We start from the raw sequence: 12,744 nt of genomic DNA on the forward strand, positions 1-12,744 counted from the left end.
CTAACGTTCTGTGATTCTGTGATTCATTTAAGAAGTACCTTCCCCTGTGTTAAAACCCAGTAATTGCATCCATGTCTGAAGTTGTGCTCCCTTTTAAGCACGCGCTGCAGTAGTTTAACCAAAGCAAAGAAGAGACAAAGTGACACTGCAGTTTTAGCTCATTTCATTTCCTAAGACTCTAGCAGTTGAGGGCTTTTTTAATTGTTCATATTCACTTTCAGAAGAATAACCAGGGCTAGTCCATGATGTGAGCTTAGGTAGCTTATCAAAAGGAGAATTTATATCGTGTTCACCTGAATCAAAGACACTGCAAGTGGTTGCTGTGCTCTCCACCTAAGGCAGATAAAACTTCCCACAGGAAACACTGGATTCATGCAAATTCATTGCTAACGCTCTGCTTTCACCAGCATCTGTCTATATTACAAGGAACCAATAGAATTCAAGACCATCTTCAGTGCTGCAGGGGAACAAGCTCGCCTTACTGCACATCAGGCCAGGCTCATGATGTGGTGCTAGGAGTGTCTCAAACAACAGATACACATATTCAGACACCATGGTACCAGAAACTAGTCTCCAGCATGAATTTGGCCAACAGAAACAAGTGCATTTTAGAGTGATTACACACCCACACTCAGAATTCTCAAGACTCGGCCTTGGTGAACTGAACAAACAGGAACTGTAATTCCTTGAAACAAGTCACCTGTCAGACCATGTTCAAACAGCTGTAAGCACGTCAGTTTTACCAGACAGCCAGTTCCACAGACGAACCTAGCAAACAAAGGCACTGACATCTTGGTGAAATATTCAATCTATTTTTCTCTTCCTTTCCTTATATCTAAACAAAATACTTTCAAAATGCTCACTTCAAGATCTTGGTGTACATCTTCAGGTCTATTGGGGGAACAAAAGGGAGAAAGGGGAAAGCAAGTAGGTATAGTATTTATTATCATGTTCTGCAGAACAGCAGAGCAATTAGGAGGCAAAGAGGTGGAGGGCATGCTGGATTTCTTAAAAAGAAAACAAACACACTCCCACATACCCCCCAACATAACAAGAAACCAGAAAAAGAAGATGTCTTATTGTTGGCTGCAGCTGCAGTGCTGTAACTCCTGGCTTATATAAAGTACCATGAGCTTTAATATATGGACATATTACCACTAAAAAACCCCAAACCAAACCAATACAAAAAAAAACCCACAACACAACAAAAAATTGTTCATGCTCAGGGGCCTTGCTCCAGACACTCCAGTGAGTGCTTTGCATAGCTAATGAAGCAAGCAGAGGAGATTGTCAACCTTATGATTTTCAGAAGATGGACATTTTTAGAAAGGATTCAAGCAGCCTGAACTCCTAAAAAAGAAGATTTATGTGATCACTTATAGGTATAGTTTTTATGCACACTCAATAGAACAAAAAACTGCCCTCCATCTCCTCTTTTTTGGGATAAAAGTCCTGAAAACTTTCCAGCTCCAGATAACATTCATTTTCTGGCATGTGACTTTCTTTCATAATTTGTCTCTCAAAAGATTTCTTCACAGGCATTTATTTTAAAAAGTTGTCTTGCAAAATGTAAGCTCTACTCAAAATGTCATTGGTGTTGTTAACCAGCAGGTACAGACACAGCTTGATTTTTATTTTTTAATTCAGCTCCTTCAGATTACCAAATCAATCAAGTGATTCACAAGATATAGTAATGTGCGACATTTTAAATAACAAATTAACACTTGCATTATATGCATACCATTGTAAAAAAAGCAAGTGCAGCAACCTAATCTCAGAAGCTGACAGTTAAGGATCAAACAGTTCAGTTGCCAAGGCATACCACACCTTCCTCATGAATGTACAGAAGGTTTAGAAGGTGAGAACTAAGGAGCAAGAGCAGAGGTATAGCTGAACAGACAGAAATGACTGCAGCACCAGGGGTCACTTTGAGAAGGTCTGTTTGAACAATTTGTCTCTTCTTACAGACAAATCCCTGACAAAGTTCTGCCCATAGATAAGGAAAGTGGGAAACAGAACTTCAAAGACCTATATATGATACCTTAGGCAAAACTGTTTCAAAACACCAACCCCTAAACACAAAGGGCTGGAAAGCAATTAGGAATGAAGTACAGTTAACTTGCCCTTCTTGCCCTTCACTGCCACATCCCTCGGGAAGAATCCTGCTAGGAAAGCAGGAGGTAACAACTGTAATGGAGGAAATGAGCTGCAGCTAAACTTTCAGAACTATTTAGCTTCTTCCACAAGATGCCCTTGAGCAGACTAATTTATCTGAAAAAAAAAATAGTCTTTTGTTTTGAAATAAAAGCTCTTAAGACCTATGGAATAGTTTCTTGCAATTATTCAGACTTGCCACTTAAAACTAGTTGCAATTTTTCAACTATTTTATCTAACTGTAGTTCAAATTTAAGGAGAAAAAAGTATTGAAGAGGAAGAGGTGGTGTTGGGCTTTGTGCTCTTTGGGGATTTGCGGGCGTCTGTTTTGTTGGGTTTTTTTTATTTGGGGTTTGGGTTTTTTTAATAATGCAAGCTTTGCCTCAGCCATTCTCAAGTGAACTGTTTCCTTATCCCACTGGCCAAGTACAGTACAAAATTTTTATTTTTCTCATCACATTTCTAGCTGTTATGGGTACAACTGCTCTTCCCAGCTGCTACGACTCCACTAGTCTACAGTATCTTCAATGAGCTCTGATGCTTGCAAGTAATTTTGGAAATCTGTCTGCTTCTACTCTAGGCAAACAGTTGGGGGCAGTGGAAGGAAGAGGTGGGGAGAGAGAGGTGGTGTCTGTTTTCAAGTAGGAGCTACTGTGCTAAAGGCTTCATCCTCAGGATTGCCATGAAAATTTCCTAGCCCAGAAGGATGCTTTTGCCACCAGTTTCCTCAAGCACCTACATTCAACTCAGCTGCTTATGCAAGCCAAATTTAAAATGCATGAATGATACACAGTTTCTAAAATTTGTATTATATTCTCATGTAAAGAATATTTTAACTTAGTCAGTGGATTTGTTCACACAGCTGAAAGCAGGCATATTTTTAAATGCTGATGGAAAAGCAACTCATACTTTGCCATGCTTTTCTATTAAGAAAACTGACAGGAGAAAGAAAATTAATGAATCAACAGGTAAAAACCTACCAATATTCACAATACAGTGAAGCAAAAAGCTTTATAAGCTTGAAGTAACGTCCTGGTGTACTGGGATAGAAGGACAAAATCTGTTTTTTTTAATTCAGGAAAGCATCGATTCTGTAAGGACTACAGTACTCTGGCTCATGGGAAGAGAGTGATAAGACGCTTTGCTTTACTTTTCAGCCAGCACTGGTATGTGACAATCAAGGCCTTTATTGGTCTTGAGATAAGCAGGTGCAGAGGCTGGGGGAAGCAGAAACCCAGGGGAGTTGACCCCAAGCTGAGGCACCAATGAAAATTACTCCATACCATGAACATCACGCTCACTATAAACTGGTGAGTTTCCTGGGGACGGCCCTCCTTCTTCAGTGGCTGCCACCCAAAAGAGGGCCTTCTCTACCCTCCTACTCCCGAGGCCTAGTCCTCCCCTATATCAGATAGGTATAACTCTGTGTACATTATATTAATACTGTTCTTAATGCTAGAGTTTATTTTCATTATTTTACTAATTCTGTTTCTATTTCAACCCATGGGTCTCTTTTCCTTTTCCTGATTCCCCTTCACGGGTGGGGAGGTGGGTGATAGAACAACAGTCTAAACCACGACAAGTAATTTCAGGAATACTAATTTTCAATCAATTTGCTAACATAATATATGGCACATGAAACAATACTTGCATTAAGTTACATTGTTCCACACAACCCAAACAGTTTAATTGATCCATACTATCCTATATATTTCCCTAAGAACAAGTAACTTATGCTTATTTCACAGTATTATAAGTATGCTTAAAGCAGACTTTTAAAATTTTTCCTGAAATATTTCTGTGCAATTCAAAGCATACTATAAAATCCCTACAAAAAGTACAAGCATTCCATGCACAAGAAAACAAGCATTCTTCACTACTAGCAAAAACATCTGTATCATTAAAAAACCAGGCACGTGTGCCATAAATAGATGGTAGTAAATTAGGATGCAACTGTATATATTGTATGACTTGAAATACTGAAAAGTAACAAGTATCGACCCAAATAAAAGTGAGGAAGATTCCATCAAACTGGAGTTGATCATTAACAGATGAAGGTTTCAACTTTCCACAAAGGAAATACTTAAGAATGAAGGACTGCAATAAAATAACCTCTCCTAGTGGAAAAATTACTCACTATTTAAACATACACCACTCAGAGCATAAACGGTAAATGACGTTCCTGATGTCGTGGCAACACATTTGGAAATATTTCAGAAGCATGTAGCAACTTAAACGTTTATTTCAAAATCCTGACCACTGAAGTCTTCAAATGCATTGCAAAATATCTGTACAAAGAGACTGAATAATCTCAAAAAACCTTTTTTTCCACAACATGCACGTTACTTATGTGAAGATGGTGTAAAGCTTTGGTAGGTGAAGTTAATTCCTGACTCCAATTAACAGTATACAATTTTAACAAATAGTACACAGTGGAAGTAATGTAACAGAGGTTGCTGCTCCCTGACTTTTATTTAAAAAAAAAAAAAAGAAGAAGAAACATACCACTGTAATTGGGTAGAGAGGATTCTGAATTGACAACAGGAGAACTTTATTCCCACCAGATGGGTCATCGGTGTTTCCTGGCCGAGTAATCCTCTTACTCGTGGAGTAGTTGAAAAAGGCTTGCTGTCCAGCAATGTATACAGCTTCATCCGCTGCAAACGTTACACATTTCTTTGCACTTTCTACATTTTCAAACTCCACCAGAGCCTGGCGCTTAAATGGCATCATCATGACATAGCTGGTGAGACAAGCATGACAGTGAGCTTTCTCATATGGTCACTCCAAACAACTCCAAAGTCCCGTAACTGTAATACATGGTATGTTTTACAAACAATTCCTAACAAGGACATAAAAGGAAGGTAGGTCTCCCTGCTCGTGCTTCCTAAACGTGGTCAGAACATTTCTAAAGCATCTGCACAAAACGAAGAAATGCAGCTATAAGTAAGTAATAAGCAGTTGTTTTCCTGTAAATATTTAATGCGTAAAAATATTCAACCAATACAACAAAGTTAATCACTTACTAACTTATGAGAACTACAAATATATTTTAATAAAATGGTAATATTTTATTTTAATAAACTTGCTAAAGCCATTTGAGGTAAAGAATCAAATACAAATTATAAAACACATTCAAAGCTGACACTTTAAAGATCTTTGCTGCTGCCAAGATATTTTAAATACTATTTTTGACAAAAAATTACCTCAGAAGACGTAAACAGAAGTATTCTAGTTAACCAAATTCAGACTCAAGAAGCTCGGTCAGATGATTAAGCTCCAGAAGAGTAAAACTAACAGGCTAAAATATACCTATTTGTTATTTCTGAAAAAGCTTGTGCTCACTTCATTTTATTTATTTATTTTAAGATACTGGTACAAGTACATCAATTACTGGAATATTAAGGAAGTGAAAAATATTATTTGTATTTACAAAACTCTATTTCATTTCAATAAGTGTGTTTACTTGAAAAGAAATGAATGCTTTCAAAAAGAAGCACTCAAAACTCAAAATAAGCTGGCTCTACCCATTCACCTTTACTATTTTGTTCACGGATGATGAATCTTTAGGCTATGTGACCTTTGAAGGGGCTTCCTCTGAATAATCATCTCATTCTGAAGGTCCTATATCCGTATCTCAAGCACTTCTCCCATATGAAACCATAGGAAAAAGCACCATCTGCTCTGTGTCCCATCCTTCTTTTTGGTATATTCACTTATACCAAGACAACCACCCTTGTGCTGTTCTGCAATTCAGTTTAGCTACAGTTTGTACTAAGTTCTGGATTTCAAATGGCTATCATGATGTATTTAAAGAGGTCCTTTTAAATAATGAGAACTTTAAATAAAGAAGACTTTTAAATAATGCTCCCAACGTGTCCAGAGACATGACTTTATACTGCTTGACGTACCATATTGTTCCAAACTTTTCAAGAGCTTCCACAAGATCTGCTTCCACAACCGATTCACACAGCCCTCGGACATGGACGACAGGAGAAACGGAGACTTTGTGATGACTTCCTCCAGCATCCTAGCAACAAAATGACATTTTAAAATTCAACACAGAACAAGGAACACTGCTGTCATTAACTAAAATTAAATATCTGGCAGACACTGTGTCCAGAAGTAGCCATCTACATGTACAATCCAAACATATTTTAAATAATTTAACTTTTCTTTCCAAACAGATTGTCAAGTTCAGTTGCTGAAGTCTACTTAAAATAAAATGCTTTGCAAATTTAATAATGTGTTTGCACAGGCAAGATTTTATAATATAAAAAAGCCTATTTAACACTTGGCTGATTGCAGGAGGTCTTCCACTCTATTCATTGGAAGCATAAAAAAAACTCCAAAACTTGAACATGCACAATAACTAAAATATTTCTGATGGTCTCCCTGTTTGTTTATGCCATTATTTGTTTGAGACAGGCTGGGAGGATAAAAAAAAAAAGCAACAACGAACAAGGGCCCCCAGTAAACTGAATGAAAAAATCCTCCATTGGAGGATAGAACAAGGGGAAATGGTACCAAGCTGTGCCAAGGGAGGTTCAGGTTAGAGATAAGGAGGAAGTTCTTTACTGAGAGGGTCATCAGAAGCTGGAACAGGCTGCCCAGGGAGGTGGTGGAGTCACCATCCCCGGATGTATTTAAAGAGCGGGTAGACGAGGTACTTAGGGATACGGTTTAGGGGGTAGACAGGAGCGGTTGGACGTGATGATCTCAGAGGTCTTTTCCAACCGAGCGATTCTGTGATTCTGTGTGATTCTGTGAAAATTTATTACTTTTCTAATGTACACAATGTTGTGCCCCACAATCCAAGAAAATGCCAGCTCCATACTATACTTGAAATAAATCCAACCTCCATTCTAGTTCTGAACACTTCAAAAAGAATGAAACTATGTAAACCAGTAATGAGACATAATCCAAGAAAGATTAGAGATAATAAAGGGCACACAAAAATATACTGTAATTACCAGCACCCAAATTTAGTATGTGTAACAGCAGTGTGAACTCTGAAGTATTCACATTCAGATCAAGCACACTGATGTAGTTGGTAACAGATCAAGTCTCGTTGATTTTTCACTTTTTCCTAAGTAGTAGTATAGCATCTTCTAGAAGTAGAAGGAGATTCTCATTTGTAGCATAAAGGAGCATTCAGCTCCAGTAATTAAGTAACCGCAGTGATTGCTACCACAGCTACAGACACTCCTCTCTTCCCTGTCTGAACTACAGATTCAAGGAAGAAACATTTCAGATAAACACCCAAGACTCAATTTGTAGTTAATTCCTGTGTTCCATACACAGCTTTCCCGAAACAATTACGTATTTTTTCTTCAAATTGAGGCTTTGATCATTCTGTTTGAATGAAAAGCCAGCACTCCAGACAACAGACAACACACTGCTGTGTTATTTTTCAAGCTTACTTACATTTTACTCATTTGCAGTATGAGAGCATTTCAAGTGGCAACATATCTCTTTGAATAAGAGCTGTGACAACTGTGGGAAAACACCACTAGCGATATTTGCATAAGTTACCATGTATCTCGATTTAATCAGCTGAGGTCTATAGAGGTAGCAGTGATCAAAGTAGTCATAAAAGGTTAATATTTTGAACTGCAGATACTCAGGCAATTGCAGGAGAAACAGAACTACACAGAGGCTTTTATTTTCAGCTTTTATGTTCTTCACCCACATACAAGCTTTTCAAAGCTGAAAGAAGCACCTAAGGAAACCTTCCAGAGAAAACTAACAATAATTACCAGTTTCCCCTGCAAAGTCTAGTACTATAAGGCATTAAGACAGCAGGCACCTTTACTTTATTTACAGTCTACAGAACAATCAGAAGTTATTAAGTCAATTATTCACTGCTCTGCATACTTGTTACTGTATTAAGATCCCAGTTAATGCTAGAGGTATGCCTTTTCTTTTGTTTTCTTTTCTTTTCTTTAATGCATTCAAGAAATCTCACCTAAAAATATTTCTGTCTAATCAGATGCAAATACAAGCAAAAATTTTCTCTCTGAAGCAAAGACTCACTACAAAGAGCTACCTTACTTAATGAGCACCCACACACATCAAGTCAAGCTTTTCAGAGGGTGGATTATAATGGAATGGTATTTCTCTCTCCCTCCCCTTCCTGGTTCAATCTTCTGTCATAGTTTCAGTTCATGGTTCTTTGTCATGCGTACCCTTTTGTATTTTTATTTATTAGCAGTCCATTTAACTTGCCTACTGAAAATATAAATCTTTTTAACAGTACAAGCTCTCTCAAAAATTAATACTTTTATACTTGCATCTTCAAATCCATTATTCACGAGTCATATACAGGCTTACAGGCATCCGCACTTCTGCAGATTTATTCTCATAACCATTAGCAAATACAAATGTTGCTTTCTTCCGTAGTTAAAGCAACACTTGGTTTTCCAGCCAAATTAATTTCTCCCATAGCACCACAGAGAAAGCATCCTTTAGTAGGGTGTTGTAGATTTAGCAAGAATAGGAAGTCATAACACTGCTGCTATTGTAGTAACTTGCGCAGAAGCTCAAGAAGCACAGAATAATTTAAAAAAACAACAACAACAAAGTAAACTAAATGAAAAAACACCCACCTCCTCAAAACGGTGAGATTGCAGTCACTTGCCATGAAATTAAGGACTTATCTACGTAGCATTTCAGAAACTAATTTATACAGATAAAACCCTTGTGGTTACAAATGGACAAATCAGAGGGTCTCTACTTTACTGAAAATAGTTTCTAACCAGCAGCAGTAAACAGCAGCACAAGAACAGAGCATAAGTCCATCTCAAGCCAGGAAGCCACAAACTAACATTCACAGAGCATACTGGTGAAAGTACATAAATATATTCATACATACATATATTTGTACATATATATATTATACATATTCATACTATATATATATTTGTACATATGTGTTTGAGTGCAAGAAGGTCTTCACAAAGGGCAGATATACATATTATTGTCAAACAAATTCTGCAGCTACCAAGCTGCAGTATCAAGCAAAGCTAAAATTATCCTTCATTTCCTCTAAAAGAAGAAGAAATAAAACCACTAAATCACATGAAAAATCAAACGTGTCTGTAAGTGCAAAGCATCTCCACAGCTAAGGTCAGAACATATAGAACTCATCCAGCTACTCCCACAATTTCTTCCAAGAGATGAAAAATACAGGATTTTGATCAAGATCTCATGGTCACTGTATCTCAAAAACTACATGTGCTACAGTTGGCAAAAAGACAAAGGTTACACCAAAGCATCTGCTCACATACAGATTAACCACCACCAGTATTTCTCTGCTCACAAAGGAGTCTTTCACTAACTCCAACTCCCACGATGGCACAAAAGCCCCTTGCAAAACTCCAACACACTTGCACTCCATCAAAGCCAGGACAGATTAGCTAACGTTAGTGCTGTACCCATTAATATATATGGCTTAAGAGGTTTTGAAAGCTCAATACAATTTCTTGAAGAATCATTAGCTGGACAGAAAATGCAATTATTAAATAGATAATGGAAACAAACTTCCTTTCTGAGTGCTAAAGACCAGTAACAAGGATGGAAAAGGTTCCCCTCAAGAAAGAAGCTAAGAACATGAACATGCTTAACATTGAAACCGAGCTTCTCTAGAAAGCTGAGGCACAAAGGGAAGTGCTGACATAACCAAGCACATGAAGCACAAACACGTTGCTTCACATACATAAGACTGCAACAGAAGCAGCTTCAAAGAACGACTGTAGCACTTTAACATCCCTTCCTTGGTGACCTACATAGTTCTAGACAACATTTGAAATATATCACTGGTTCCTAGCTAACAAATTATGATTTGCCATTCTGAAAAGGAAGAAAGTCATCATTGGGTCTAGGAGATGATGTCTCTCTTGCTCATCACTTCTGGATTAGATAATTTTTCACCAATTGTTTGCACATAAATGTGTCCTTTATCCTTTCTTCAGACACTTTCCAGTCAGTATATTCACATTAGTTCTGTTAGTTTGTACTACCTTTTTTGGACCATCTGCTCCTTTACCATTTCTCTGCTTACCTCCTCCATCTCTCTTTTTCTCCTTACTGCAAAAGAATAGCACTCCTCCTTCATATTCTCTTCCCTAGGTGCTTAAATATATTGTTATTTTATTTCTCATCATTCAGATTATCTTACTCACCTTCAACTTCTTCCTCTCGCTGCTTCCCTCTTAAATGCTCTCAGCTCTGCCCACTGCGACTGGTCTGATGAGGAAAGGCTCCCATCAGCAGACACGCAGCAATTCATGCACTCTCTTCAACTGCTAGTTGTACTACATGATGATGGCATTACTTGTTTGCCCTGCCATACATCATCCCTGCTGATCACACCTGCTTCCCTACAGGAAAGCTACAGGAGACACCTCTCTCCACACCACCTGGAATTCCTGCAGCTTTGCAGTGACAACAGGATTTCCAGTAAACAGTGAAGTAAGACAGAGTCATAGAATCATAACCAAGCAAGCAAGATGGTTCCACAGCACTAGAAGAATATACCATTTTCATATGTCCTAAATTTATTCTTTTGTTGATTGGTTAGTTTTGGGGACTGGGGACAGCCTAGGCAGGAGAAGAGGGTTAAGGTTAATCACACCTCATATTCTGGAAGGCTAACTGGCAATTTGGTTTTGCTTTGGATGTGGAGTTTGAGGTATCATTTCTCTTGTTCAATGCATGCCTCTTCCTAGCACTCTCTACCACCGTGTCCTTTTAACGATTACCACTGCTACAGAAGAGAGTACCTGCACTCTGGCCCCTTCTGCTAATTCTGAATCTGCCTTGAAGTGGTCAGGCAGTTGGACTGAATGATTGCTGTAGGTCCCTTCCAACTGAAGAACTCTGTTCTATTTTCCTCTCTGTTCAGCACAGTCTGAATATGCCTTTAAAACAAACAAACAAAGTGACAAAGTGACAAACACACAAATCGACAAACAACAACCACCAAACACTTCGAAACAAAACTTCACGCAACACACAGCATTATCAGGTGATTCAACCTGAGATGCTGGAAGAAGAACTGCCCTGAAGGTTAACAGTTACTTTTTTTGATGGAGGAGAAAGGAGGGTGGACGATTTACACTTATTCCATAACCAATTTCTACGATGTACTTCATTTAAGAAATGGATTTATGAACAAGTCCTTGCAAAATAGATGAAGATCTGAATTCACTGCCTTCTAACTACTGTCACCACAACTGCCAGTGATAGACAAGAAGCAACTGAATTGCAGAGTGTGCTGCTTTCCACAAGATCACTGCACATAGGAAGCTACAGCAGAGCAGCCGAGATGCTGCAAGTTCACATCCTTATCTTACCTTGCAGTAGCTTGTACTTAGGTTTCTGTATTTAGACACCACATCTCACTTCCGCAAGTGTAAGAACACAGATAATAGATCTTCCTTACTTCACAGAAATATTTAAGAATAGGTATGTCAGAGACAGTGAGGCAGGTGGATGCTAGAGAAAATGCAGGTTGTATAAATACAACATTAAGCAATGAAACTGAAATTTAAGGGAGGGAGAGAGGATGGAGCTGAAAGACCCTACAAACACCCTCAAACACAGCTCATAACCCACCGTCTCCCAGCATCCTGGCCCTCTGCTACGCCACAACACTGACTCCTCTGCCAAGGCTCCACCACCACTCAACACTGCCTTTGTAAAAGCCATTCTTCCAAATCATACTCTCTCCCACAGAATACTTTTGCAAGACCACTTCCTACTCCTACCCCGGTCAACATTCTGGTCTGTTTCCGGCTCCCCATGGTCCTCAGCCTTGAGATGAGCCATGAAGAAGAGGGTACGCTTCTGGGCTATGAGGAGTGTCCACATGAGTGGGAAACAGGGGAAAAAGAAGAGTAAAATAAGTTCTCCGTTTCCCCATCAAGGCACCCATTTGAAAAATATTTAAAAAACAAACAAACAAACAAAAAACCCACCCAAAATCTAAGAGGCCTGAAGGGCTTATTCAACTCAACGAAAAAATCCCAGAGGAATGGGAAAATGCCATGAAAATAAATACAGCTCAATAGGGAGAATCTCACCAACCCGCCAGCAAAGTCCTACCACAAAACAGTTTTTATACAAAGAGAGCATATAATCCACAGTTTAGAGTTTACCAATATTCTAGGACATACATTAGGAAAAAAAAACAATAAACAAACAAACAGTGAAGCTACCAGACTCCTAACACACTTTTTACCCTGGCCATGCATTTTCCCATTTCTCCTTCTAATTCCCCATGCCCTATAGTTCCTCCTACTTCATCATCACTTCTTCTTCTTCTGCTCTCTTTTGAGCAACCCAGGATACTTACACTTCTTCCCCCGCTCTGGGCCTACCTTCATTTTATATGTCTTTGCCCTGAACCACATACAGCTTTTATAAGCTAAGAACATTTCTGTGGAGAGAAATGAATAAGATATGCTATAGAATAAATGAGTTTTCTGGACATTTTTAAACGTATTCGAGAAAAAAATTAATTTCACATTAATTAAGTCTAATGAATAGATGTTGGCATTTTGCTATTAAAAGCCCCACATAAAATTA

General features: G+C 38.4%; 1 protein-coding gene across 1 annotated transcript; it reads right to left on the reverse strand.

Annotated features, from left to right (window-relative positions):
• Positions 1-4,659: 4,659 nt before the first annotated feature.
• LOC104547179 (heterogeneous nuclear ribonucleoprotein L-like) lies at positions 4,660-11,960 on the reverse strand (the record flags this gene model as incomplete). Its single annotated transcript, XM_010192765.1, has 3 exons — positions 11,925-11,960; positions 6,066-6,184; positions 4,660-4,897 (listed from the first exon to the last, which is right to left on the reverse strand). Coding segments are annotated over exons 1-3 (393 nt in total), but the record flags the coding sequence as incomplete, so codon positions are not given.
• Between the last annotated feature and the right edge of the window lie 784 nt (positions 11,961-12,744).

The sequence above is a fragment of the Mesitornis unicolor genome, unplaced genomic scaffold (assembly GCF_000695765.1).
Source record: "Mesitornis unicolor isolate BGI_N332 unplaced genomic scaffold, ASM69576v1 scaffold5989, whole genome shotgun sequence".
Lineage (NCBI taxonomy): Eukaryota > Metazoa > Chordata > Aves > Mesitornithiformes > Mesitornithidae > Mesitornis > Mesitornis unicolor.